A 23869-nucleotide genomic window follows, 5' to 3' on the forward strand; every position below is an offset into this window, starting at 1 on the left:
AACCCAACACCATCAGAAACAGGTAAGTTACTGTTCAAGAGAGTTTGGACCTCTCTCCCTGTCAGAGGGGAAGTGAGAGGTGTTTGAAAGAGCTTGGTCTCAATAGTTACATTTAACCAGCACAGCCAGAGTTGACTTATTCCTTGTCATATCTAACCTGTCTTTGCCCTACCAGCTCCTTGGGGCCTGTGCCAGATAGAGAAGCCACCTTGCTCTGGGGATTGACTTGGCTTGAGACAATTCAGATTTAGTTTTTCTATCAGCACATATTGCAGTAGTTGCTAGCTCATTATTTGGTGGGAAAGAATGTATTTGAAATCCAGTGTCCCCCTCTCCCCCTTAAGTTGTGAGGGCCCTTGTTCATTTTGTCATGTGTTCTAGTTAAAACCCTGCAGAGATCAGTTCAACAGCTTTGGGTTTTCCTTTATTACAAAGGCTGTTTTCCAGCCATTTGTAGGGGACAACATTCTCATGTTTTTGCAGGGTTCCTTAGCTATAAGGATAACACTGAGATTTTATATCAGAGAGAGAGAGAGACACGATGTTTGTAAAGCAGTATGCATGCATAGGGTAGTGTATAGTTTGAACTCTGGATTTTGTTTTAACTCAAATGTGGATACTGTAAAAAAAGATTAAGAGGATGTGGAATGTGTTCAGATCAAGAAATTCAGTTCTTTGGTATTATGCATAGTACAAGTGTGTTTAACACATTAAATTCTTCAGAGAATGCCACGCTAAGAAACTTTACATGACAGTGCATACAGGAGGTATTTTAACTTGTTTCAACTTTTAATTTTGAGATACTGTATCTCCATACAAATACACCAAGAATTACATGAAGGAGACTCTCCGAAGATGCCACCATGTTGGTGAAGACCAAACATGATTCTTTGAGGGAAACCAACTCTTTCTAAACAAAAGCTGACAACTTCCTATTATGGTTCTACAAAGTTCAACTCCACAGCAAACGTCTCCCTGTAGATTTTCCACATTTTGGATTTATGAGGGTTATCCAACTCATTTCTAGGAAGGTAAAGCCTGGAAAATAGAATTGTCATCTGTTCAGTTATTCTACAGTTCAAACATGCTGCCCTCTTATGTATGGTATGAAAGCAGGCTTGAAAAGCAAGTGAAACATGAGAGCTAAGAACGTGTTTCATGTTTTGAATATTTTTGGCTAACCAAATGCATTACACCATTTTGACAAACATACATTCCATGGTTAAGACAGGTGAGCTAGAAAGCCAAGCTCAGCCATAAAGTGAACTATATAAACAATTCTATTAGAAAAGGTGACTGCTTTATGGCTGGTGCTTCATGACACAAGCACCAGCCACATTTGGGGATAAAGTGGTACCAATTTTAAGTTCAGAGCCAAAAATTAATTTGCCCAAATATTTTGCTTTTTGGTGATCACTACAAAAATTGATACAATAAAATTTAACTCCTCCAGTGTCACAAGAAAACTCCCAACATCAGCTGCAGATACACGCTTTATCTCAAATTTGGAAGAGCTCTATGGGACAGTGACTTTAGGATATTTGAGGATTTGAACCTCATTTGAAAGAGCATGAGTGTCTCTCTTGCCTCACCCATGCAGTGTTAAATCCAAACTAAGTCTTCAGCTCTGTTTCTGCAGCCACAATAATTTTTAGCTTTTGATTTAATCGAGCCATGAAAGGAATTTAAAAATCCTTTTAACCAGGATCATATAGCCTTATATCAACATCAACTCTTTTCATGGCTGACAATCCCTCAAGGACACATCAGAGGCTTCCTTCCCACTGTTGTGTTTCACTAAACACTTTACTGAAGAGTGCCAAACAAGCATTTGTTTAGCTGGACAGTCAACATTACACTGCAAGTGCAATCTCTACTGCCAGAAATCCCGGATTGGTGACAGCATTAAGATTTAAGCACACACAGGCATTTCACACCAGTGTACCAGAAGGAAGAGCATGCCTTCCCCAGCCAAGAGAAAGGTGTTCTGGTAGGGGTCTAAATCTCAAGTACTTCAGGTAGCTCAAGACAACTGGAGGAGCATACCAACTCCTCAGTGGGTTTTAATGGCATCTTTAATGTAGAGACAATACAAAGCACAGATATAGGGCCATTGTCCATAAAATATTTAGGTTGTCTTTTTCTTACCATTACACATTTCAGCTCACTTCACTCTTTGCAAAAGGAAGAGGAAAAAAGGGAGCACCATTATTAAATACTTTAAAATCTGTTAACAGTAATGTATTGCCTATTGAGGATATTGCCTAGTGCAGCTATTGTTCTGTCATGTTTAAGAATCATGAGTGTATATGTGGCCCAGATGCAAGTGCTGATGGTCATCAGCTTCCACATGCAGGGAATGGTGCCAAGACAGTCTTCTCCAAAGCCTTCACTCCCAAGTTTGCAAACATGGTGGCAAATTGTAAGTTGTCCTTAAGCCTCTGATAGTGCTCACTAGAGACCTTGCCTAAGTTAGCATGCTCTTGGTAAATGCTTCTAAGGCTCCAATACACTGATGCTATCCAAGTATGAAGACAAGGTCCCCACTCTATCACGTGAGATGATTAAGGCAAGCAGCAACAAAATGAGTTAAAATTTGTTTTGAATTTTATTTTAGGCAACTAAACATTCAGCTTCAATACTTAGTAAGGTGGAATGTTACAAAGATCAGTTTCCTGGATTTGCATGAGACTTAACCTATACTATTTAGGGTAAAGATCTCTTCAGATCCATCTAGTGCACCTTACATTATGCAAACAAAATGCTGAGAGTTTGTTCCCAAGTCATGGTTTAAGGCCAAACACTACAAGTTTCCAACTTATTGCACTATTACCTACCTACCTTACTAAGGGTTAAAAACTCTAAGGCAGCAGTCCCCAAACTTTTGAAGGTCGCACTCCCCCTTACCCATCTGCAGGTCCCTGCCCCCTGGGACTGGGAGCAGGGCCACAGCTTGGGTGGGGGGAAGAGGGCATGCAGCCAAGGGTAAGGGGGCTGGGAGCAGGACCAAGGCCAACAGCTGGGCCGCAGTGGGGGCTGACAGCTGAGCCCGTGACCAGGTGCAGCTCCACTCCCAGCCTCGCCCCTAGCCTTGGCCCCAGACTGGGAACAGAGCCACAGCTGAGACTGGGGGCTGGCACAGAGCTGGGAACAGGACTGGAGAGTGCTCCTTCTGTGGAGGCTGGCCCAGGCCCTGATGTGTTCCTTCCCCCTCCGGATGTTCCTCCACACCCCCTAGGAGGCACACCCCACAGTTTGGGGACCTCTGCTCGAAGGTTTTGAAGTAGATGCTGCATTTTTCCAGATGTTTAAGATTCTCTTTAAATCTATTAAGATTTGCTCACCCATTGAAAATTGTAGCATTATGGACCTGCCACTCTGGTTGTCCTGTTGTAATACATCTTACCTGTTATTTTCTATAAAAGAGGTGTTGAACCAGAAGAAGAACGGGCAGTCGTCATAGCCTTTTGGAAGATCCTAGGAGAAGCAAAATTGTGTTTAGGACATTTCTTATATATTTGCCTTAAAAAAAAGTTTAGTACAGCACAGATTGTTCCTTGGCAGAACAGGCAGAAACTAGTATAGTTAGAATCACTCAACCCTGAAAACTTGATGAGGAGCTGCTGCTTGCCCACATCAAAACAGTCTCACATAATTGACTTTAGCTGGAATTTTACAGTAGGGTCAGTGAAAAAGGATGCAGGTTTGTGTGTCACCTTCATTACACTGAAGAAGCAAGCAACAAATGAGATAAGCAATTCCTGCTCTTGTTGTAACTTTGGCTATGTGCCCCCTGGCCTTGAGAGTAAAGTTAAGAGCTACAGTACAGTCTGAGGTTACTTTGTTATATGTCACAGCACAAGGTCATGGAGAGAGGAGAGAAGCAGTCACGCACTTGTACTCAAACATTTGCAAGTACTTGCTATGAAGTGTCTACCTTCATAAGAGGAAATACTTTTGAATCAAGGCTAGACTTTTCCTACACAGTGGGTTTTCACATTGATGCCAATGATGTACAATACCAACAGATGCATACGTATCCTACATCTCAGAGTTGGAAGTGTACCAGAAGAATGCAGTCTTTATTCCACTATACTTACAGTTCGTGATTCAAATCGGACTTTCACATCATCGCTTATAACAGGACAGTCTTCCAAGCCAATTACTGCAAAGTCATTTTCAGCATCAAAAAATAACTGAAGAAAAACAGAACTGTTTGGAATAAACTGTTTTCAAACTGAAAATAAAATGCACACAATCTAGCAGTGCCAATTAAGTGTTCCACTACTAAGTTACAGTGGCTCAGATGACAATACCCAATTACTTATGGTTAAAGGTTCTACAGTGAAAATAAGGAAAAATGATTGACTGTTGCCCTCCTGTTGCCAAGGTACTCAGTTTTACTAACCAATCTAGAGTTTGACCTTTAGTTTCCTGAGAAATCCACATTCCTTTTGTCCTGTGAAAAACTTGGGAGCTCCAAGTCACATGAAGATGTGCAGGAAATAAGACTGAAGTGTTCTATTCCTAGTATTGGTACATTCCCTTATCAGAAAGGGAGAAATTTCTTACATCCAATATTTTCCCACAAAAACCAACAGATGTAATGATTTAGTAAAATGTGCTCAAGTTCAGCATTGTGAAGACATTTTAGTCAGACACCTTTATTAGAGCCATTAGAGTTCTTACCCTACAGTTTTCTTGAGTGGCACAAACACAATGGAATACAACTTTCTTTTTCACAATTATCTGAACTTTAAGATCACTTCCATTGCCTTTTCCAACTCCTAGAAGGAATCAAAGTTACATTATGCAAGGGTTTCTTTAAATTATAGAGCTGGAACAGTAAGCAGTTAAATGGAACAGGATACATCAACCCCATGCACTGTGCTATGATAATAAATTCACTTTCTTCTGTGTTAAAGTAGTTTTTATGTGGAACTTTCTGGAAGACAGTAGGAAAGAGGTATAAGTAGGCATAAGAGAATCATGCTTTGAAAAGTATCTATATGAATTTGTTGAAGGGTCCCTGATAAACAACCCTGGAGAGCAATTCCTCTAGCCACAGAATAGACATGGAGCAGCAGCAAAGTAAGGTGCCTCATGGGTGGGCACCTGAACTTTAGTCCTTGGCTTCTCTGCAAAGGCTGTTCAGATATCAGACTCAGAAGCACACTTGAAAGCATTTGATCCATGCCAGATATATCACGGTCACTTATCTGCTGAAGAATTCTAGCCCCTGAATGTATGCACCTCACAGTCCCCCTCCCCATTCCAATGCCAGTTGGAGGGAATAAGCCATCACTGAAAGAGTCAGGCAGAAAGAACTCATTTAAAAGGGGCACAGTCACAGAAGGTGTTCATTTTGCCTGCAACTGAGTTACAAAGAACTTGAGTTTACATTTATATAGAATTTCATTATGTTTTACCTGGCTTCCATGGAACAGCAAAGCATCTCACCACTGAAGTTTTGTTTACTTATTCTAGTAATTCTGACCCCAGTAAGGTGTCTATAGTGCACTCAATATATAGCTGTATGAATACAGCGTTGAAATAATTGACCTGGAAAACATTCCAAAACCAGAAAAAGACGAAAGTGTCCACATAATTTGTATTCCTGCTTACCATTAATAGAGTAGATTTTGATGTTCTTTATTTTGAGTTGTCTCTCTGGTGGGAGTTTCAAGTTATACTTGTTCTTCAGGATCTCATAATACCCAACATACCTACTCTGCAATGCAAAATAAAGCTGCCTATGTTAAAATATGGTCCTCAACACATTTGGTGCATATAGATTGTTGCTTTCAGTGACTGATAAGTGAGAAGTGGCAAACTGAGCTAACGGACAGAAATTTACACAATTTTAATCCCATTTTTGCCATAAGTTTGCTCTGCGTGGCCTTGGGGAAGTAGCAGTCTGTGCCAGTTTCCCCTCACTCCCATCCATAAAATAGTATTAACACTTGTCCAACAGAAGCCTTGTTAAAGAGATGTTGAGTAGTCGGTCAGCAGTCTTCTGATGGAAAGTGCCCTCTTCTCAGAAATCTGAGTTTGAAACAACAGCTTACTGACTGCCCTTCTAGGAGGCCCTTATCAATTTCACTCACTTTTTGCCTGACTCAAAGTAAATGAAGTTGACAAGGGCCTTCCTTCCAGGTGGGAAGCTGGAAGGCAAAAAACTTCATTTCCATTCTTCCAAAATGGTATTTTTCCTTGAAATCCCTTCCCACTTAAACAAAAAAAACGGTTTTGACTTTGTTCTGTTCAGCAAAAAAATAAAAATAAAATTCAAAAACATGAATTTTGCAGAAAGATATTTGTTTTCCAGCTAGCTCTAGTTCTGAGCATCATTTGTTCAACACATGGTTAACATTAAATGCTAGGTATTGAACTTTTATTTAAGTCTCTCTGCCTCTTTTCTTCCCCCTGCCCTACCAAGCACATTTGTTGGAGCTACAGAAGGGAAGTTTCCCCAAAGAGGAGGGCCAACTAGTAGAGGGAAGTCATTAAATTCCTAAAAAGCACATTACCCAGAGATATGGCACAGAAGTTTGGAAGTTCTCAACTGAACTGTGGAAAATACTTCAATTCTGGTTCTTCCATCCATTACATTTAAAACAATTACACAGTGGATTTTTATGTGCTTTTTTGGTCTAACTCACCCTCCACAATCGTCTCACTTTGTTTAGGCTCTTACCTGGGATGGTGTTTCAACTCCTTGAAATTTGGAACTTGTACTTTTATCAGTTCTCCTCTCCCCAAAATAGTCCAAGCTCTCCTACATATAAGAGAGTCAGTTTCAAATGAAGCAACAGGACAAATTTTTCAGCTGGCTCACAGTGAAGTTTGTGCTATTATATAATTATAATGGAAGACTAAAACCGAAAAATATCAGATATGAACAGTGGTAAGAGGTTTGAAAGAGTTCAAACCAATGCTGGAGAGCAGCTTCTTTGGAAGCTAGAGTGAGTCGGTACTAGAAACACGAGGACTAGTCAATCCCTATTGTGACAGAGAATGCTTCAAGGTGGACAAGAATTTGCTAGTCAGAAAAATGACAGTATTTAAGCGGTTTTACCAAAGCATCCATCAGAAGTTTAGAAAACCCAGACCTTGTTAGAAACTCCTTTTTACTCCCAATCTGTCTCCATCACCCTCAAATAAAAACCTCACACTCCAGAAAAATACCACAGATGTGGTTCCAGGGACCAAGATCAATCAGCGCACAATTTTTGAAAGAAAAAAGTAAAATAAAAACCCCACAATTTGCAAGTATCAGGGGGGAGCTGTGTTAGCCTTTAAGGTGCCACTGGACTCCTTGCTGTTTTTGTGGATACAGACTAACAGATTTATCTGGGCATAAGCTTTCGTGGGTAAAAAAACCACTTCTACCCACGAAAGCTTATGCCCAAATAAATCTGCTAGTCTTTAAGGTGCCACCAGACCCCACAATTTGCAGACATTCAAGCTAATATTGGAGAGAAGACTGTAAAACTACCTTGTAGAAGAGAAGCTTAACCCAGTACATCAATTTTGATGATCCTCATACAGATGTAGGTGATTCATACATATAGCATTTTTGCTATCCATGCAGTAGGGCCACAAATCTAGCTATGCTGCATTACAGCAGCAGATGACCTGCTTTTAATTATGAGAATTGCCACTCTTAGGAGGTATAGTTCATCTTCAAGAATGGCAAGTTCTAAAGGGAGGTGTGCTTCCACCCTCCACACAGGTGCACGGTAATAGGGATACATGGGTCATTTTAAGATTTGATACTAAACTTTGAGGAGGCCTTGCTTTAGAGTAAGATAAGCAGCTTAAATTCCTAGTTATAATGGTTTTAAGGTGAGAGGTTTGGGTTTTTTTTTTGTAAAGTCATTTTAACAGCTTAATCAAATGCTTCCATGGCTGGTATCATCTCAGCATAATCCAGTCAGTCTCTTCCCATTCTTCCTGGCTGCCATTTTCCATCCCTTCAAATTATGAACCACCACCACATTTGGCAAAGCCTTTTAAAAGTGGCTTACGTTCTCCATGGAGAATGAGGCATAGTCAATACACATGGTCTACTCAGAAGATGCCTCATCTTTCTGGGGCCTAACAAGTTTTTTTGTTTTGTTTTGTTTTAAGTGAATCTCAAATGGCTAATATTGATTTTTCCCTCATACCTTTGCACTCTCAAACTGGTCACTGTCAATGAGCCAAGTACAAACCATTGTTCCAGTCCTGCCTGTATTAGAAAGAAAAAACACACAAACAGGAAAAAAAAACCCAGACTACAGGTATATCACAGTATTTTGAGACATACATGATAGTCAACATGCAAGATTAAAATTTTAACTCTAAACAGAGGCCACATACATATATAGAGTAGAAACTAAAGTACAATCTTAGACAGGATTCAACACTTCTGAATTAAAATAAGATGTGCTTTTGCAAAGCAGTTTCTACAGGTTTGTATTTTCCTAGTTCCTCTAATGATTCCTTTGAGAGGAATGTCCCCCAATAATTCCTCTCTGCAGCTTTACCATGAACTACAGCAAGATGGTCAGTATTTTTCAGACCCCCGTGTTTAAATTTGAGATGGTGCCAAATATACCTCAAAACCCCAGAATTACACAGTCATTCTATAGTGTTACTGAGGGTTACTTCTGCACAGGGATGTCCTGACAAAGGGAGAACTGCCACATGAAGTAGGCACATGTCAAAACATTGAAGCCAACATTTTCAAAAGCAGCTGTCTGATTTTCAGAGTGCCAAGCACCCAGCAGCTCACTGATTTCAATGAAAGCTGTTAGGTGCTCAGTTATTTGACAAGTTTATCCTCTTAGGTGCCTAAAATTAGGCACATGCTTTTGAACAATTTTAGCCTAAAGTTGTACGAGAGACATTCAAGTGCAGGATGCCAATAGACAAGAGACCTTCAATATGCAAACTTATTAAAACAAAAAATTGGATGTAGGAAGCATGTGGCTAGCAGCAGACTGGGAACTGGTACAGAGTTTTCCAAAAAAGTGCCCTAACTGCTTAAGTCACTTTTGAAAATAGGACTTGCGTGCTGGGAGCATAGGTGCTGCCGTATCTCCTGGCTTGAAGTGGATTCCATTATATCCAGGGTTTACAGTTTGGTTCAATGGCTCTCAGCACCCCCACTATACACATTGTTCCAGCACCCTTGACTGGGAGCAAAGGCATATTTAGGCCTCACAGAAGCCTGCTTTGGATTTTAAGAGCCTGGCCTGATTAGCAGCATAAGCAGAACTGTTTAACGTTATGTTTAAGAAACTGCAGAATCGTATTTGTGAGAAGAAAAGAAAGTAACCAGAAAGCTTGGGGGAGGGGGGGAAGAATGGCATGAACTAACAAAACCTGTACTGATGGGGGAGGAGCGGTAACATGGAAATGAGAGACTAACACACGGATAGGATAACATAATAAGAGTTATAAATAAGTTTGTTACAGAGGCAGGTTGAAACTGTATTGTCCAGCACTAGAGGTGACTGATGAGATTGATTACTTACAAGTGGGAAGCTCATTAGGACAATCACTTGCTGAGTGTTTTGCTTTAATAAATATTTGTTAGACCCATTTGTTGAGTAAATGAATCTCAATCCAACATTAGGTGCTTTTGAAAACTTTATCCATTGTAAAGGGTTTTTGAGCACCTCTGATAAAGTAGTTATTAACATGCCTGTTATTTGACTGGATAGAAATCTGAACTATCCCATGGTCAAATTATACTTCCATCAGAATCTGAAATTTAGGCAGGTAAAACTTTTAAAATGCATTAATGTCTAAGTGTCACACCATTTTAACTATGATACTCCTATGTTTTCCAATCCCTTCTTTGCTACAGTACTTATTCTCTTACCCTTGCCTCCTTTACAGTGAATTGCTATGATGTTCTTTTCATCCTTTTTCATCCACTCACGCACATTGGCAGTAAATTTCAGCATGTCCCTAGATAAAAGCATATGAATTACAGCGTAGTCAGAGCTTGTTTTATACCTAGTATTGTTGTTGGGCTGCAGGAACCCTAGCATGTGACTTACTTTAGGCTGGGGACATTGTGGTCATCAATAAAGACTCTCTCCACCCTGTAATGGAAGTACACAGGGTCATAACCTTTTTCACCTACAAAAAAAACAGAACACTTCAGATTAACACTAGTTTAGAGTTCTGGTAAGTACAATTATGCCAATAGAGGTAATTTAAGTCAAGCTATTTTCTCTGCCTATGTTTTGAAGATGTTGTAATAGCAGCTCAGACTATCTACTGGAGTCTGACAGTGCTACTAAATGAATAGATTCATGATTCAATTTAAGCAGATCTGGATCAGGCTTAACTTTGAAGGCCAACTTCCTATTTTGTGTCTGCAATTTTGCACCCTCAGTTCATTGTGGGCCCAAAGGACTCCCACCAACTGCCATCAGTTGCAACAGTGATTTGTGGGGGGGGGGTAATAAGTGGGAGGCCAGTTTTCAAAGTCATGACCCTCTGAGCTTGATCTTCTCTATTTTTAACTGGTTGACTGAATCAATGTTGGTTCTCATGATCTGATTGTCCATAACCCCCCTTTGGCCAAGCCAATAAGGTTTTGAGGGTTATTTCCATTGGGTTTTTTTTTTGATGCAATCCTGTTTATTTGCAAAGAATGCACAAAGTCCTGTTTTCCTGAACACAGGAGGATCAAACAATGGGAGGCAGTTGCCTCTCTCAATTCCAAGTCTGCCATTCTAGCCAGCACTCTGCCCAAAGTGCTCTCACAGCCACCCTACCTGTGCTTTTTGTTACTGTCTCCTAGTTTCATGCTTTTTGGCAGTTTCTGACTCAGTGCTGTAAGCTGAGACAAGCCCTCAGATACATAGCACCAGCAGTTAATCGCCAGCTGCCACTTTCATTGGCAGTCCCTAATGGGAGGTTTTCCATTGCTTTGGCTATCACTAAATGAAGGGGCATTTAATTGTTCCCTCATTTAGCCTGAAAGAAAGAAGGTTATTATGCCAGTCAGCTTCAATGACATCTGTGATGCACTTTGTGAGAACCACCCAAACTCCAGCATAACAGTAGCTACACATACTTACTGCAAAGGTTATAGATTGTATAGTGGTCTTTATGTTTTGTATCCAAGAATCTTGCAACTTCCTTAAGGAAATAAGACGTAAGAAATAACCATTTAACTCCAAACATCTGCTCTCTTCAAATATACACACGTTATTCTTCATTTCCACTGCCACTTAAACATTATACTGCCCTTACTGGAGAAGCTGGCTATATTCACAATAGACCATGAGAAAAGAAATGAGTAGTTCAGGTTCTCATCTAGCTACTAAGCCAGTCTACCACCAGTTTTTATACAGCTACATAGTTACTAAAATGATTAATTCAGTAAAGTTTAAGTGATCATTTAGTCTTATTCTGTATTTGAGAGCGAAAACAGCCTCTTTTATAAATCACCATGTAACACAGCCTGGGTAGCAAAAAGTGACCTTCTCAGGAAGGCTTTAAATGAATAATGAAAATAGGGTGACCAGATGTCCCGATTTTATCAGGACTGTCCTGATATTTGCTTATTTGTCCCATGTCCTGACCTACCTTCGGTCGGGACACAAATTGTTTCGATATTTTGCCTCCGCTCACAGGCCCCCCCTGACTCCGTCCCCTCCTCCCCCCATTGGATCCCTCCCCAAATCCCCGCCTCCAGCCCCGCTCCTCACTGCCCCATTGGATCCCTCCCCAAATCTCCGCCCTGGCCCCGCCTCTTCCCCAAGCACACTGCATTCTTCCTCCTCCCCACTCCCTCCCAGGCTTGCGCTGATCAGCTGTATGGCGGCGCAAGCGTTGGAGGGAGGTGGGAGGCGGAGACGGAGCGGAGGCAAGCTGGCGGGGAGCTCCGGCGGCCATTTTTTTTGCTCCACCCCCCCCCCCCCCCCCCCGCGTCCCGATATTTCACCTGTGTGATCTGGTCACCCTAAATGAAAATGAGGGTAACCTCAGGACACTTATGCAACAAATCATGTAGCTAGAGGACAACCCCAAGGACAGGATGGACAGACTGCACCCTTAATTTTTATGCTTGTGTGATCTAGACATAAGCCCACTAAGTACTGGCCTCTGACTGCAAGTTGGTTTCCTGAAGGCCATCAGAGGCTAGTTTAGTCATTCCCAATCTGATCCATATTCAACCTAGCAAAAAAGGATTGGAAGTGGAACACAGAAATTCAGTGCTGTTAAGTTTTGAAGTCACATGCATGAGGGATTTTAGGAGATCTTACCTTTATAGGATTCCTATAGAAAGACTGCTTCCCGGATGATGGAAATGACATTGCAATAATACGATCTATGGAGGAAACATTTATATGTTAAGTCCACAAGAATTGGAAATTGGCAGCGGAGGATGAATCTGAAAGAACTACTATGCACTATTAAAAAGACAAAAAGCTATCAAAAAAAAGTGTAGCTTTGAGAGTGGAAGCACCATTAATGTTATGAACAATTAGTTACAGGCCACCCCACAAACAAGTAGTCATACTGTATCACCAGCAGTAGCTCAGATTTTACATTTGAATTTTTAATGACAAATGTACATTTTCTGCCCGTGTACTGTCTGTACTTTATATGATATTTATCAAATTAACAGCCCTGCAATAATGGATATTCCACGTAGAGGAAATCCTAGTTCTCAATCAGCATTCTCTAAACAGCAAGACCTGCTTAAGACAATAGATTAGTTTTGTACCTATCCCCCGCCCCCAGAAAGCTGGCACTTATAGGAGGCCTGCAAATAAGTTATTTAATTTTGTTTTCTGGCCATTCAAAAAAAAAAAAAAAAAGTTTTTTTTAATTTTGGTTCAAGTCATCCAAGTGAGGACATTTCAGCAAAATCAAAAATTGGAAAAAATTGTTTGAGCTGAAACAAAATGGTCGGTTTGGGCATTTTAAAAACAAAAGTAACAAATTAGGGGATAGATTCACACAAACTGTGGTAGTGGGGGCAGAGTGGTGACTATGGCTTGTGGTCAGGGCACTTTCCTGGGATGTGGGTGACCCAGGTTCAAGTCCTTGCTCCACAGCAGGTCTCCCACATTCCAGGAGAGCACCCTAGTTATATAAGAGGTGTAAGGGGGGCACCACAACAACCTCTTCAGTCTTTTTGTAAAAAGAAAGAGCACCCAAACCCCTTGTGCATCTAAGAACTGAAATTTTCATTTTCTTCCCTTCAACCGAAACAATTTGCCAACAGACAAACTTATGAACTGTGTTGGCCCGAATATGCATTTTGGGGGAAAAGCCTCAGCTGAAAAATTTCAGCCAGCTCTAACTTTGGAGTAACCAACAGTTCTCTAAAATTACAGTACAAAGTACAAACCAGTAACATAAGTAAGATCCAGGTCAAAGCCATCTTTTGTATAGCGCCTTTTGTTTTCAGAGACCTGTCAGTCAAAAAGACGAACGAATGAGTTAGAAAGGAGAGTCAAGGGAACCATAAAGATTAGTGAGTGTCTAGAAGGGGGAGTACTGAAGTAGTCCAGATGGTTACTGTTTCTCCTTGTAACTAAGCGTGAGTGGCAGAGCCTCAATCTTCCCCTATCCACTCCAGGTGGAAGTGTACATAGTTAGGCTATATACACACTATAGAGCAGGGGTTCTCAAACTGGGGGTTGGGACCACTCAGGGGGTCATGAGGTTATTACATGGGGGGTCACGAGCTGTCAGCCTCCACCCCAAACCCCGCTTTGCCTCCAGCATTTATAATGGTGTTATAAATTAACAACACTTATTTATATATATTTGGGCCGGGGGGGGGGTCGCATTCAGAAGCTTGCTATGTGAAAGGGGTCACCAGTACAATAGTTTGAGAAACACTGCTGTAGAGCTTATGTCAATGTAGCCAGCCTAACTCCCTAGTGTAGAGGCAGCATACATCAACAGAAGGAGTTTTTCTGCTGGTGTAGGAACACCACCTCCCTGAAGGCCATTACTTCTGTTGGCATAGTTGCATCTACATCGGGGGTTTTGTCAGCATATCTATGTCACTAGGGTGTGTCCCCAGCCCCAGCCCCCTGACCAATGTAACTACACTAGTACAAGTGTAGATCAAGCTTAAGACTAGCAAGTGGCTCACACCAGGTAACTCAGCAGCAGCAGTCTCACAAATTTAGAAATGAAACTGCATTTTAGTCAGGCTGTGTGCTCAGGAATTATTTCAATACAGTAATCAGTAGCCAGCAATAGCTGTACTGGAGCTGACCTTATCAAGGCCTTATTCTAGTTAGCGGACAATGCACAATGAGACTTGTCTACATGGATCACAGTTGTATGCTGCATCATATTGCTGAATTGTTAAAGAGTAGCATTTAACCCATGATACAATTCTCCACTAGGAGGGGGTGGGTGGGAGCAGTGGGGGGAGAAGATCAGCTTTGTTGCATCTTCACCAATTGCTAAATCAGTGCAAGTGAGGCCTTAGAGGGAGAAACACTAGTCAGATCACAAGGGTTACTCTTATCTTATGAAAGGATGCCAGGGAATCCTTTGAACTCCTAGTAGGATGCAATACAGCTCAACTGCACTTTAACATTTTAAGTTAAGTAAGGGACAGATCTCTCTCACACACACACACTTCCCCCCACCACCACCCTTATAAGGTCTTGCAGATTTTTTTTTTTCTATTAACGAGTTTTGATTCCTCGGGTAAACTCTAGCCATATAAATATCTTGGAAATTTCTCAATTAGTCTACATTTCACAGGCAGGATGCCAGTGGAGTATTGATTTTGTCCCCTAAAGCCCCAACTTCTGTGTGCATTTCAAATTGACCCTACATTAAGAGTCTGGGGGAGGGGAGAAGAGAAGGAATAGTTTAGCAAATAGCTTTGAATAAAAAGTATGTCTAAACATGATGAAATGGAGTTTTAATATCAGATGCTACCAGGAAGCTAAAACTTGAAGGCAATTTCTATTCTGTTTATACCTGCAGAAGATGCATTACAATAAAAGCTTTTGCCTCTGATTTTAATTGTAGCCATTCATTTCTAGATTCACGGGATACAGCAGATTTTGTTTTCTCTGCCCTGCCATGCAAGTTTGCGCAATATAAAATAGAGTCGAGCCAGAAAATGGAAGGACAGAATTGGCTACTTGCATCAGGTAGTCATGGCATCACAGCAGTGCCATCACACCGCTGTAGTGGGACAATGGCATTTTAGAAGACGTGACCCTATATTGAGAGTGGAAACACTGCCGAGTGCAGAAATGGTTCTCAACTACCCAATGCCCTAACTCAATACCTGTTCCTATCAATCACTAGGGGCAGGTCTACACTAACCCCCCCAATTCGAACTAAGGTACGCAACTTCAGCTACGTGAATAACGTAGCTGAAGTTCTAAGTACCTTAGTTTGAACTTACCTCCGTCCAGACGCGGCAGGCAGGCTCCCCCGTCGACTTCGCGTACTCCTCTCGTCAAGCTGGAGTACCGCAGTCGACGGCGAGCACTTCCGGGTTCGACTTATCGCGTCCAGACAAGACGCTATAAGTCGAACCCAGAAGTTTGATTTGCTTGCTGCCGAACTACCCGGTAAGTGTAGACCTACCCTAGAACAGATTGCCTTAGTGGAAGAGGCAGAATCCTGTTACTAGTCTTCTGGCCTGCAGTTCTGACTGTTTTAGAATGAGAACTGTGCAGCATTAGGCATGGGGGAGGGAAACCAGAGTGCAGAATAAACGAAGACAGAAAAATGGGAGGGAGGGAAGCAGAAGGAGATGGGAACAGAGTGAAAATTCTTATTACTACCCTTCACTGCTGAAGTCAGTTACTGCTTTAAGAATATAAGGAGAGTTTGAAAACTATAATAGCACATTCAGACAAACTGCTATGAAGTTAACTTACCATCCTCCTGGTCACCTTTTCTAGTTGTTTCTTTTGCGAGGCCAGGCGAAATATTCTTATCAGAATGATAATTCTCAAAGCTCGAAGGACGATAACCATTCTAGCAAAAGAGAGGCAGATGTTAGCTTTTCAATGGAATAGAGCTGGACAGAAGATGTAAATTATGTTTTGCCAGAAAGACTGAAATTTTGTTTTGTTCCAAATGAGGATAAAAGCCAACACTACTTTTTTTGGGAAAAAAAAAATTTTAAAAATTGTTTTGGATCAACACATTTTGATTTGATAACTTCAGGGTATTTTATTTTGATTTCAACCTTCCATTTAGTTTTTTTTTTTTAATTCTAACAAAAAAGTTGGAATTTTCTATTCCAGAAAGTGTCAAAACAGGATATTTAAATAGTCAAAATGCTTTTCTGTGCCCCCGTCCAGTGAAATTGTGTCAAACTACAAAACATTCCAAAATCATGTTGTTACAACAAAACTGCATTTTTCTGATGGCAAACTATTTAAATGCAAGTTTTCTGACTGGCCTCACAATGAAGCCAGCCAGGAATTCACCTACAGAGATAGTTTTCATTGCTGTGCATAGTGATGATGCCAGCAAGTATAGTCTCACCCTACCTATCCCTGTAGCAATAGTAAGATCTCCACAATATTAGGCAAGCCATAACACTCCAGATCTTCCTGTTTCCCAGTTTATATCCATGGTATACAAGGTCACTGTACTCATTTGGGTATGTTAATGGCTCTTGGTATTGAGAAGACATCAAGATCAAGTGTGCACCTTTGGCTCCTTACTCCATGGATGTGTAGCGTTTTATGCAAGAAGTTCAGGAAAATGGAGCAGTTCTAGAATCCCAAATGTAATCACTCATCCATTTGAGGGACAGAGGATAATGGATATTCTCAGAAGGAAGTTTTGAAGTAGAAAGACAATTTTCTCCTGATGCAAGTGGTTTTAGGAAAGCATGTTACTGTTTAGAAGGCTTCCCTTAATGTATGCCTACTCTGCAATCATGACAGCCCATGTAGCTGTACCCAAAGCTAGCCTTCATTGAGCTAGCTTGCTAAAAACAGCAACTTAGCCACAGTAAATAGGCTAGCTGCCCGGTTATGTACCTGGGGTCCCAGGCAGGATTGTAGTCAGGCCCTTAGCCCAGGCCACTGCCTGTACTACACTGCCATTTTTAGTGAGCTAGTTCAGTCAAGGCTAGCTCAGGTGTGCCAACACACGCTGCAATCACACCTCCCAATTGTTGTGTAGACATACCCTAAATGCCATCCCAGGAAATGCCCTGTCCTACATGTGATGAGATTACCTAGAGTACAATCAAAGTACACAGTTGTGTGAAGGACATGAGACTGCTCTATTAATTCATGATTGTCCAATTACAGTAAGGGATGTGTGCTAATTGACTATATGGAGTAGAGTCAAAAGGTGCTGGGAGCCTAAAAATCAGGACAGCACAAGACCTTGTCTATAGGAAAAAAGTTTTGCTGGGATAGCTATGTCAGCAAACCCTCTAGTGTAGAGGCAGTTGATATCAGCATAGAACGGCTTTTGCTGGAATAGCTTAAGGTCTTCTATGCCAGCAAGAGGTCTTCTACGCCAACATAAGCTACATCTACACTAGGGCTTATAGTGGCATAGTTATGTCCATTTAAAAAAACCCATACTCTTAACTGATAGCTATGTCAGAGAGACAAGGTAGGTGAGGTAATATCTTTTATTGGACCATCTTCTGTTTGTGAGCTCTGTGGCTCAAAAGCTTCTCTCACCACCAGAAGGTGGTCCAATAAAAGATATTACCTCACCCACTTTGTCTTGCTCAGATCCTGGGACCAATACAGCTATAGCTAACTGACATAACTCTATGTAGTGTAAGTTTTAAGTATAGACCAGCACTAAACAGGTAAAGAGTCTTTCTGGAAGTGGGAGGGTCAGTTAAGGGCTGCTGGGAGAAACAGGTTGACAGAGGTTCTGCAAAGAGCCTGAAGATCATAGAGTATCAGGGTTGGAAGGGACCTCAGGAGATCCAGTCCAACTTCCTGCTCAAAGCAGGACCAATCCTCAATTAAATCATCCAATAGATTTTTGCCCCATATCCCTAAATGGGCCCCTCAAGGATTGAACTCACAATCCTGGGTTTAGCAGGCCAATGCTCAAACCACTGAGCTATCCCTCCCCCAAAGATGGGCCTACCTGGCTAACATGGGGAATTTGGGGGGGGAGGGGGGAGAGAAGAGAAATAGGAAGCTCTAGGGAGACAGCTACAGATGGTTTTATTGTTTTAAAATCCTTATTCTTACACTATGCGGTGTTCCTACTGTTAAAACAATACCTTGTTTTAGAAAAGGCTGCATGGTCACTCTGTATATACCACTGGTCACAGCTCCCGAAGGTCAGAACTGCAGATAATGAACCTATGTTGGGCCTGCTGAAGTAATCACTGTTAGTACATAGGGGTCTATAACCCAAGGTCCTAGTCTTAGGTTGTCTATAGCACCAAGCCCATGTTGGTGCAGCTATACTAGTATAGCCCCCAGTGGACAGGGAAAAGAACTTTACTTTACTAGGCTCTGTAGTGTGTTGACATGGGCTATGCCAGCATAGCCCACTAGTGTAGATGCAGCATACACCAATGGTTTTTCTGCCACTGCAGGAACATCTCCCCAAACAATGACATTAGCTATGCCAACAGAAGTATTTGGTCAGCAGAGCTGCATCTACACTGGGGTTTTTTGTTGGAATAGCTACATTGGTGGGGTGGGTTTTTTCCCCTGACCAATGTAGCTATGCTTGTATATGTTTTAAGTCTAGAGCAAGCTCAAGAGTGGGAGAACTGCAGGATTCACCTTGAGAGGTGAAGGCCCAAGCTTGTCACTTGTGAGGTTGCTCTCAGAGACACCCCCATATAGAGGGGAAACACTGCAGCTAGATCTGTAACCATGAGGACTTGTTTGGAGACCATAGGTTGAGATTTTCATAGCCATCCAAGGGATTTGGACACCATTTCTAAAAAATTAACAGGAAGTAGGCATTCAATTTCCTTAAAGGAAATTTAAGATGAGTTAGAAGGTAAACAGTTTACATATCCTGTGAAAGTTTTTGAAATTTCAGAATTTTTCTTGTTCAACCACATTGGGACATGACTGAGTGCTTTTGAAATTTTTGCAAAGAGACCCCTTTATAGCCATTATAGTCAACAGCACAATGGTTAGGGCACTCATCTGAGACATGTGGGACCCATGTTCAAGTCCCTGCGCTGCCTGAGGTGAACAAGACTTGAATCTGCATTTCCCATATCAGAGGCAAATCCCCTAACTACCAAGTCAATTTCTCTGGCCCAATGAGTATTTACTGTATACAAAGTAGAACAGCTCTAGCAGGAGAGAGAATCATTTTCTTCCCCTTTCCCACTGAACCCAAGAAACCTTCCCAACAAACGGTTCATTGAAACTGACCCTTTCCCACAAATTTGATTTCCACAAATTGTTAGTTTGACAACTTCTCAACAAAAATCCCCTGCCAGCTGTAGCTGGAAGTACTGTTTTTTGATGCTGAAGTTTTCAAATCTGCCAAGTATATCACATCACACACATTATTCTAATGACACTTTAAAAACTAAAGTCAAAAGAAGCAAGAGTTAATCCTTCCTCCAATCAGTTGTAAATGTAAGTAAGGTTTCCAGTTTATAACACTAGTTCTGATTTCTGCAGTTTACTTTTAAGACAAATTTTGCTGAGTAAGGCTATGTCTACACTTCTAGTGCCTGTACTTGACACACTGCTATATGTGTAGCCACATGCCATGCTGAAAGGCTCCAGCATCAGTGAAAGGCTCCACTGCCTCATCACCACCAGAGCCTTTAAAAAAAATTGCAGTGTAGACCTGGAAGGCACTGCTTGGTTATGTAAAGTATATATCCTGAGGGTCCAGGTATTTAGGGCACTCTACTCACCTAAGCTGTGCCTCAGTCTACACTGCTATACACTGCATGCCCAGCTAGTGTGTGTGTATGTACTCCACATGCCACTGTAAGTGTAGTGTAGTGTAGTGTAGGTTAAAAATGCTCTCTCTGGCATTATGCAACACCTGTGATCTCCAAAGCACTCTGACTCCCAGCAAAGAAAGCTTTACAGGGTCCACAGCAAATTTTTCAACACTGCAAAAGAGCCAGGGAAGAGATCAGATAATTTGGGTATAACATTTTGTAAACAAAAACATTCAGGTGTTCAGGGTTCTTCCCCTATACTCCCTTCAAAAAGCAGAAGCGCTAGACACTAGCAAGTTTTAGAAGGATTTATAGAGAAATGTAATTATCTCTTTTCTAAGCCATTAAATCACACACTTCTTACCTTGGGATCTTGTCTGCACCACTGAAGTCAGAGAAAGAATACACCATATTAATTAACAGGGTGCCCACGACAATCACAGCATCTAAAATGTTCAGTTTGGACTTGAAATAATTGCGGAAGCTGAAATACAAAAGAAGGGAAGCAGAGACAAAATTGTGGGGGGGAGGGGGAAGATATCTAAAAGTACTATGAGGAGTGTATATTCCATATTGCTACAAAGCATTGCTCATGGATGAATTGGTCCTCAATAGCCTGTTTGTTATTCCATTAGGAGTAAAACAGATTTTTATCAATCCTTTACAAACCTGACTTCACTTAACACCAAGTCACAGACCAGTTTAAAAGGAAGATTGAAAAGAATTCCCTCCTCCCCTCTTCGTTCAAATCTCAACTTAAACACTCTTCCTATGAAGCCTACCAAAACTAGCCAGCCCACATACCATGCTGCAGCAGTATACCCAGTGGTACAATTGCAATGCTTTAAATCTCTTCTGGACAGCCAGGGCAGTTTGTATTTGTATTATTTCTGTCCATTTAGGACTATCTTCTGTTATCCTCATGCAGAGTAGCACCAGAGTAATGCCTTTAGAATTAATGGGCCTATTTAAGAACTCTGGTACTACAGCATTTTGCTCTCTACACAGACTGAATTTATTATTTTACTGCAGTAGCACCTAGAAGCCCTAGTCATTGGGTTATGCTCCATTGTGCTACTAACTGTTCAAACAGAACAAAGACAGTCCCAGCCCCAGAGAGCTTAAAGTCATGCTAAGAGTATTCATGAACAGTGCTTCCCAGTTACCTGTACAAACCAATTAAGAGTGCTAGTCATTGCAGATAATGAATGAATTGCCAGTGTCAGGGACCAGCACTGGGAACCTCACAGGACTGATTCTGGTCTCACACTAGTGAGTCTGGGGTAACAATCAGTGCAGTTACTCCTGTGTAAGTGAATTCAGAGTCAGACCTCACATATCCACTGTGCAGATTCTTTAGACGTCAGTGCACATTTTTAAAGTATCCCTATACAAAGATGTCTTGCTGAACTTTCAGGCCCATGGGCATTAATCTTACCCCTCAACAAACACTCGCAGGAGAACATCCACGAGAAAGAAGAGCGCTATTGCCAAGGAAACGCCTTCCAGGGTCTCTCTTATGCTCTTTTCCTTGTCACGAATAGCTAGGTCCACAATCACAAGAGTAATGTCCACAAAGATGAGTACAACACCAAATATTCTACAACACCAAAAAAGAAAAGTCAGCTCTCAAGAAAGAGGGAAAGTACAAAAGTATTACACTCCTCATTGCTTGATGTGCACAAAGTCATACAGTTGCTCACAGTTTTAAAAATGAAAGCCACTTTTGCAAATAAGTCTAGTATTCCCTTATTTTATGCCTGTTCTGAACTCATGTTTCCCAGATTTGTTTTAATAACGACTTTTCCCTCAAAATAAAGAGGGATACATATTCACTATGCCTGTTGAGAATGCAGCACCCTCTGAAAGCTGCACAAGCCTTCATTCACACTATAGCTGCCAAGAGAGCATGGCCAGCCACTCTGTGGCAATTTAACCCATGCCAGGATGCAAGGATAACCTGTGGGACAACTCTAGCCAGTGGTGTTAGGCTAAGAGCCAAGAGAACCACAAGTTCTGTGTCCAACAACCTCGAAGCTGCTTCATATTCATGTCAACATGCCAGCTTTAAACATGTATTCTATAAAGACTGCTCAAACTGTCATAGCATGCACCGCCTTCTCTCCCAATCAGGCTGAGTAGTGTCCTTGTAGTAACTACAGCAGTTGCTGTAACATAGTATATTTTTGTTAGATCAATACAGTTTAGCTGCTAGAAACAAGCAGAGCCACTACCATGTGACCAGCTAGCTCTCCAAGGACCACCTCTAGACCAGGTGATTAATTGGGAGCCTCTGCACCAGGGGTGGGCAAACTTTTTGGCCCAAGGGCCATATCGGGGTTGCAAAACTGTATGGAGGGCCGGGTAGGAAGGCTGTGCCTCCCCAAACAGGCTGGCCCCTGCCCCTTATCTGCCCCCTCCCACTTCCCATCCCGACTGCCCCCCTCAGAACTCCCAACCCATCCAACCCCCTGCTCCTTGTCCCCTGACTGTCCCCTCCCAGGATCCCCTGCCCCTAACTGCCCCTCAGAGGAACAAAATAAATAAATAAAAATAAAAAAAAGATAGTTTGGAAGTTACTATTCTGTAGCAAACTGACAAGAAAGTTTAGTTAAATATGTTCTACTTTATTTATATTGCCTTTCAATATCCGTGGCTGCATACAGGTTATGTATTTATCCACACATACCTGAATCCAAATGACATCACAAATGGAGAAATCTTTTTTTTAACAGTACTGTTAAAAGAGGAACAGAATCAAAAGTCAGTGACTATCAGATGCAGTGGTAGACTTCAGTATTAAGAGTCACATTAAGATTTGTTATTGCAAACTTGCCTGCACCTTTGCTGAATTTTAAGAGCTACTTGAAGAATGGGTATGAATATCTGTAAATATATGATAGACTCCTAGATAAACATGTAATCTTTGCATCTGAAAAAGTGGGTTTTTTACCCACGAAAGCTTATGCTCAAATAAATCTGTCTTTAAGGTGCCACCTAACTCCTCGTTTTTATGTAATATCTTTCTATCAACTGGTGACAAGATGTCAAAGAGGAAGACACCTCTTGGACCATAAAACCTAAGTGTGTTCACACACTCAGGAATGCAACATTACCCCCTTCTATTTTTCTTTAATGTTCTATATGCTTTCCTTCAGGGCCGGCTCCAGGCACCAGCTTAACAAGCAGGTGCTTGGGGCGGCCAAGGGAGAGGGGCGGCACCTGCGGCAATTCGGGGGCGGCAGGTCCCTCACTTCCTCTAGGAGCGAAGGACCTGCCGCTGAACTGCCGCCGCCAATCACGGCTTTTTTTTTTTTTGCTTGGGGCGGCAGAAATGCTGGAGCCGGCCCTGCTTTCCTTTCAAGCTAGGTTTTGAAAGATGTATATACACATTCGTGATTGAGATTCAGAGTTTCTACAGAATTTTTGAGAGGAGCCTTTAATTGCAGATTGTAAAGTTATTACAGATCGTAAATTGAGCTGAAGATGCTACTAAGGCCATCCCATGTACACGTTGAAATGAAGTGACAGCAACTGATATTTGAATCTAGCCAAACCTCAGTTTAAAAGAAGGGTCTTCTACATTTAGTGCCACTGCACGAAGATAACATGGCATTCAGCTCGACTTGTTCATCTCCAAGCAAATGTATCATTTGAATATATGAACAAGTAACTTAATCTTTGACTAAAGAGTGGAAAAATTAGTAAACTAAAATTTGCTTTCCTGCCCCCCATAACTCATTAAACCTGTAAGGTCCTGATTCTCCATTGCATTACTCTGGTTTTATGAACTGAGTTACACAGAAAGCATCAGACTTTCAATGCATACTTCTGCTACAAAAAGCCACTAAAGAGATCAAGGAGTTTAAATTAATTTGGGATCCATTTATGTCATAATTAAAATAGACTTTTCACTTTTCTGAATTTCCACATTGGACAAAACTACAAGCTGAATAAGCTTTGCTTTGTTCTTTCCACTGT

The 23869-nt window shown here is 41.4% G+C and overlaps 1 protein-coding gene across 2 annotated transcripts in view; it reads right to left on the minus strand.

The window, feature by feature from the left end:
• Positions 1 to 935: 935 nt before the first annotated feature.
• LOC112117657 (phosphatidylinositol 3,4,5-trisphosphate 3-phosphatase TPTE2-like) overlaps positions 936 to 23869 on the minus strand; it is a 43396-nt gene continuing 20462 nt past the window's right edge. For both annotated transcript variants that reach the window (XM_026653494.1, XM_026653496.1), the window contains 16 exons: positions 22578 to 22625; positions 21327 to 21488; positions 20253 to 20372; positions 15894 to 15993; positions 13373 to 13436; positions 12279 to 12343; positions 11088 to 11148; positions 10056 to 10137; positions 9875 to 9963; positions 8172 to 8233; positions 6698 to 6778; positions 5626 to 5731; positions 4690 to 4787; positions 4101 to 4196; positions 3407 to 3477; positions 936 to 1038 (listed from right to left, as the gene is read on the minus strand). In XM_026653494.1, coding sequence (XP_026509279.1) covers positions 936 to 1038; positions 3407 to 3477; positions 4101 to 4196; positions 4690 to 4787; positions 5626 to 5731; positions 6698 to 6778; positions 8172 to 8233; positions 9875 to 9963; positions 10056 to 10137; positions 11088 to 11148; positions 12279 to 12343; positions 13373 to 13436; positions 15894 to 15993; positions 20253 to 20372; positions 21327 to 21488; positions 22578 to 22625 — 1408 coding nt within the window. The remainder of the gene's footprint in view (positions 1039 to 3406; positions 3478 to 4100; positions 4197 to 4689; positions 4788 to 5625; positions 5732 to 6697; positions 6779 to 8171; positions 8234 to 9874; positions 9964 to 10055; positions 10138 to 11087; positions 11149 to 12278; positions 12344 to 13372; positions 13437 to 15893; positions 15994 to 20252; positions 20373 to 21326; positions 21489 to 22577; positions 22626 to 23869) is intronic.

This window comes from Terrapene carolina, unplaced genomic scaffold (assembly GCF_002925995.2).
Source record: "Terrapene carolina triunguis isolate 2854851 unplaced genomic scaffold, T_m_triunguis-2.0 Scaffold139, whole genome shotgun sequence".
NCBI classification, from domain to species: Eukaryota; Metazoa; Chordata; order Testudines; family Emydidae; genus Terrapene; species Terrapene triunguis.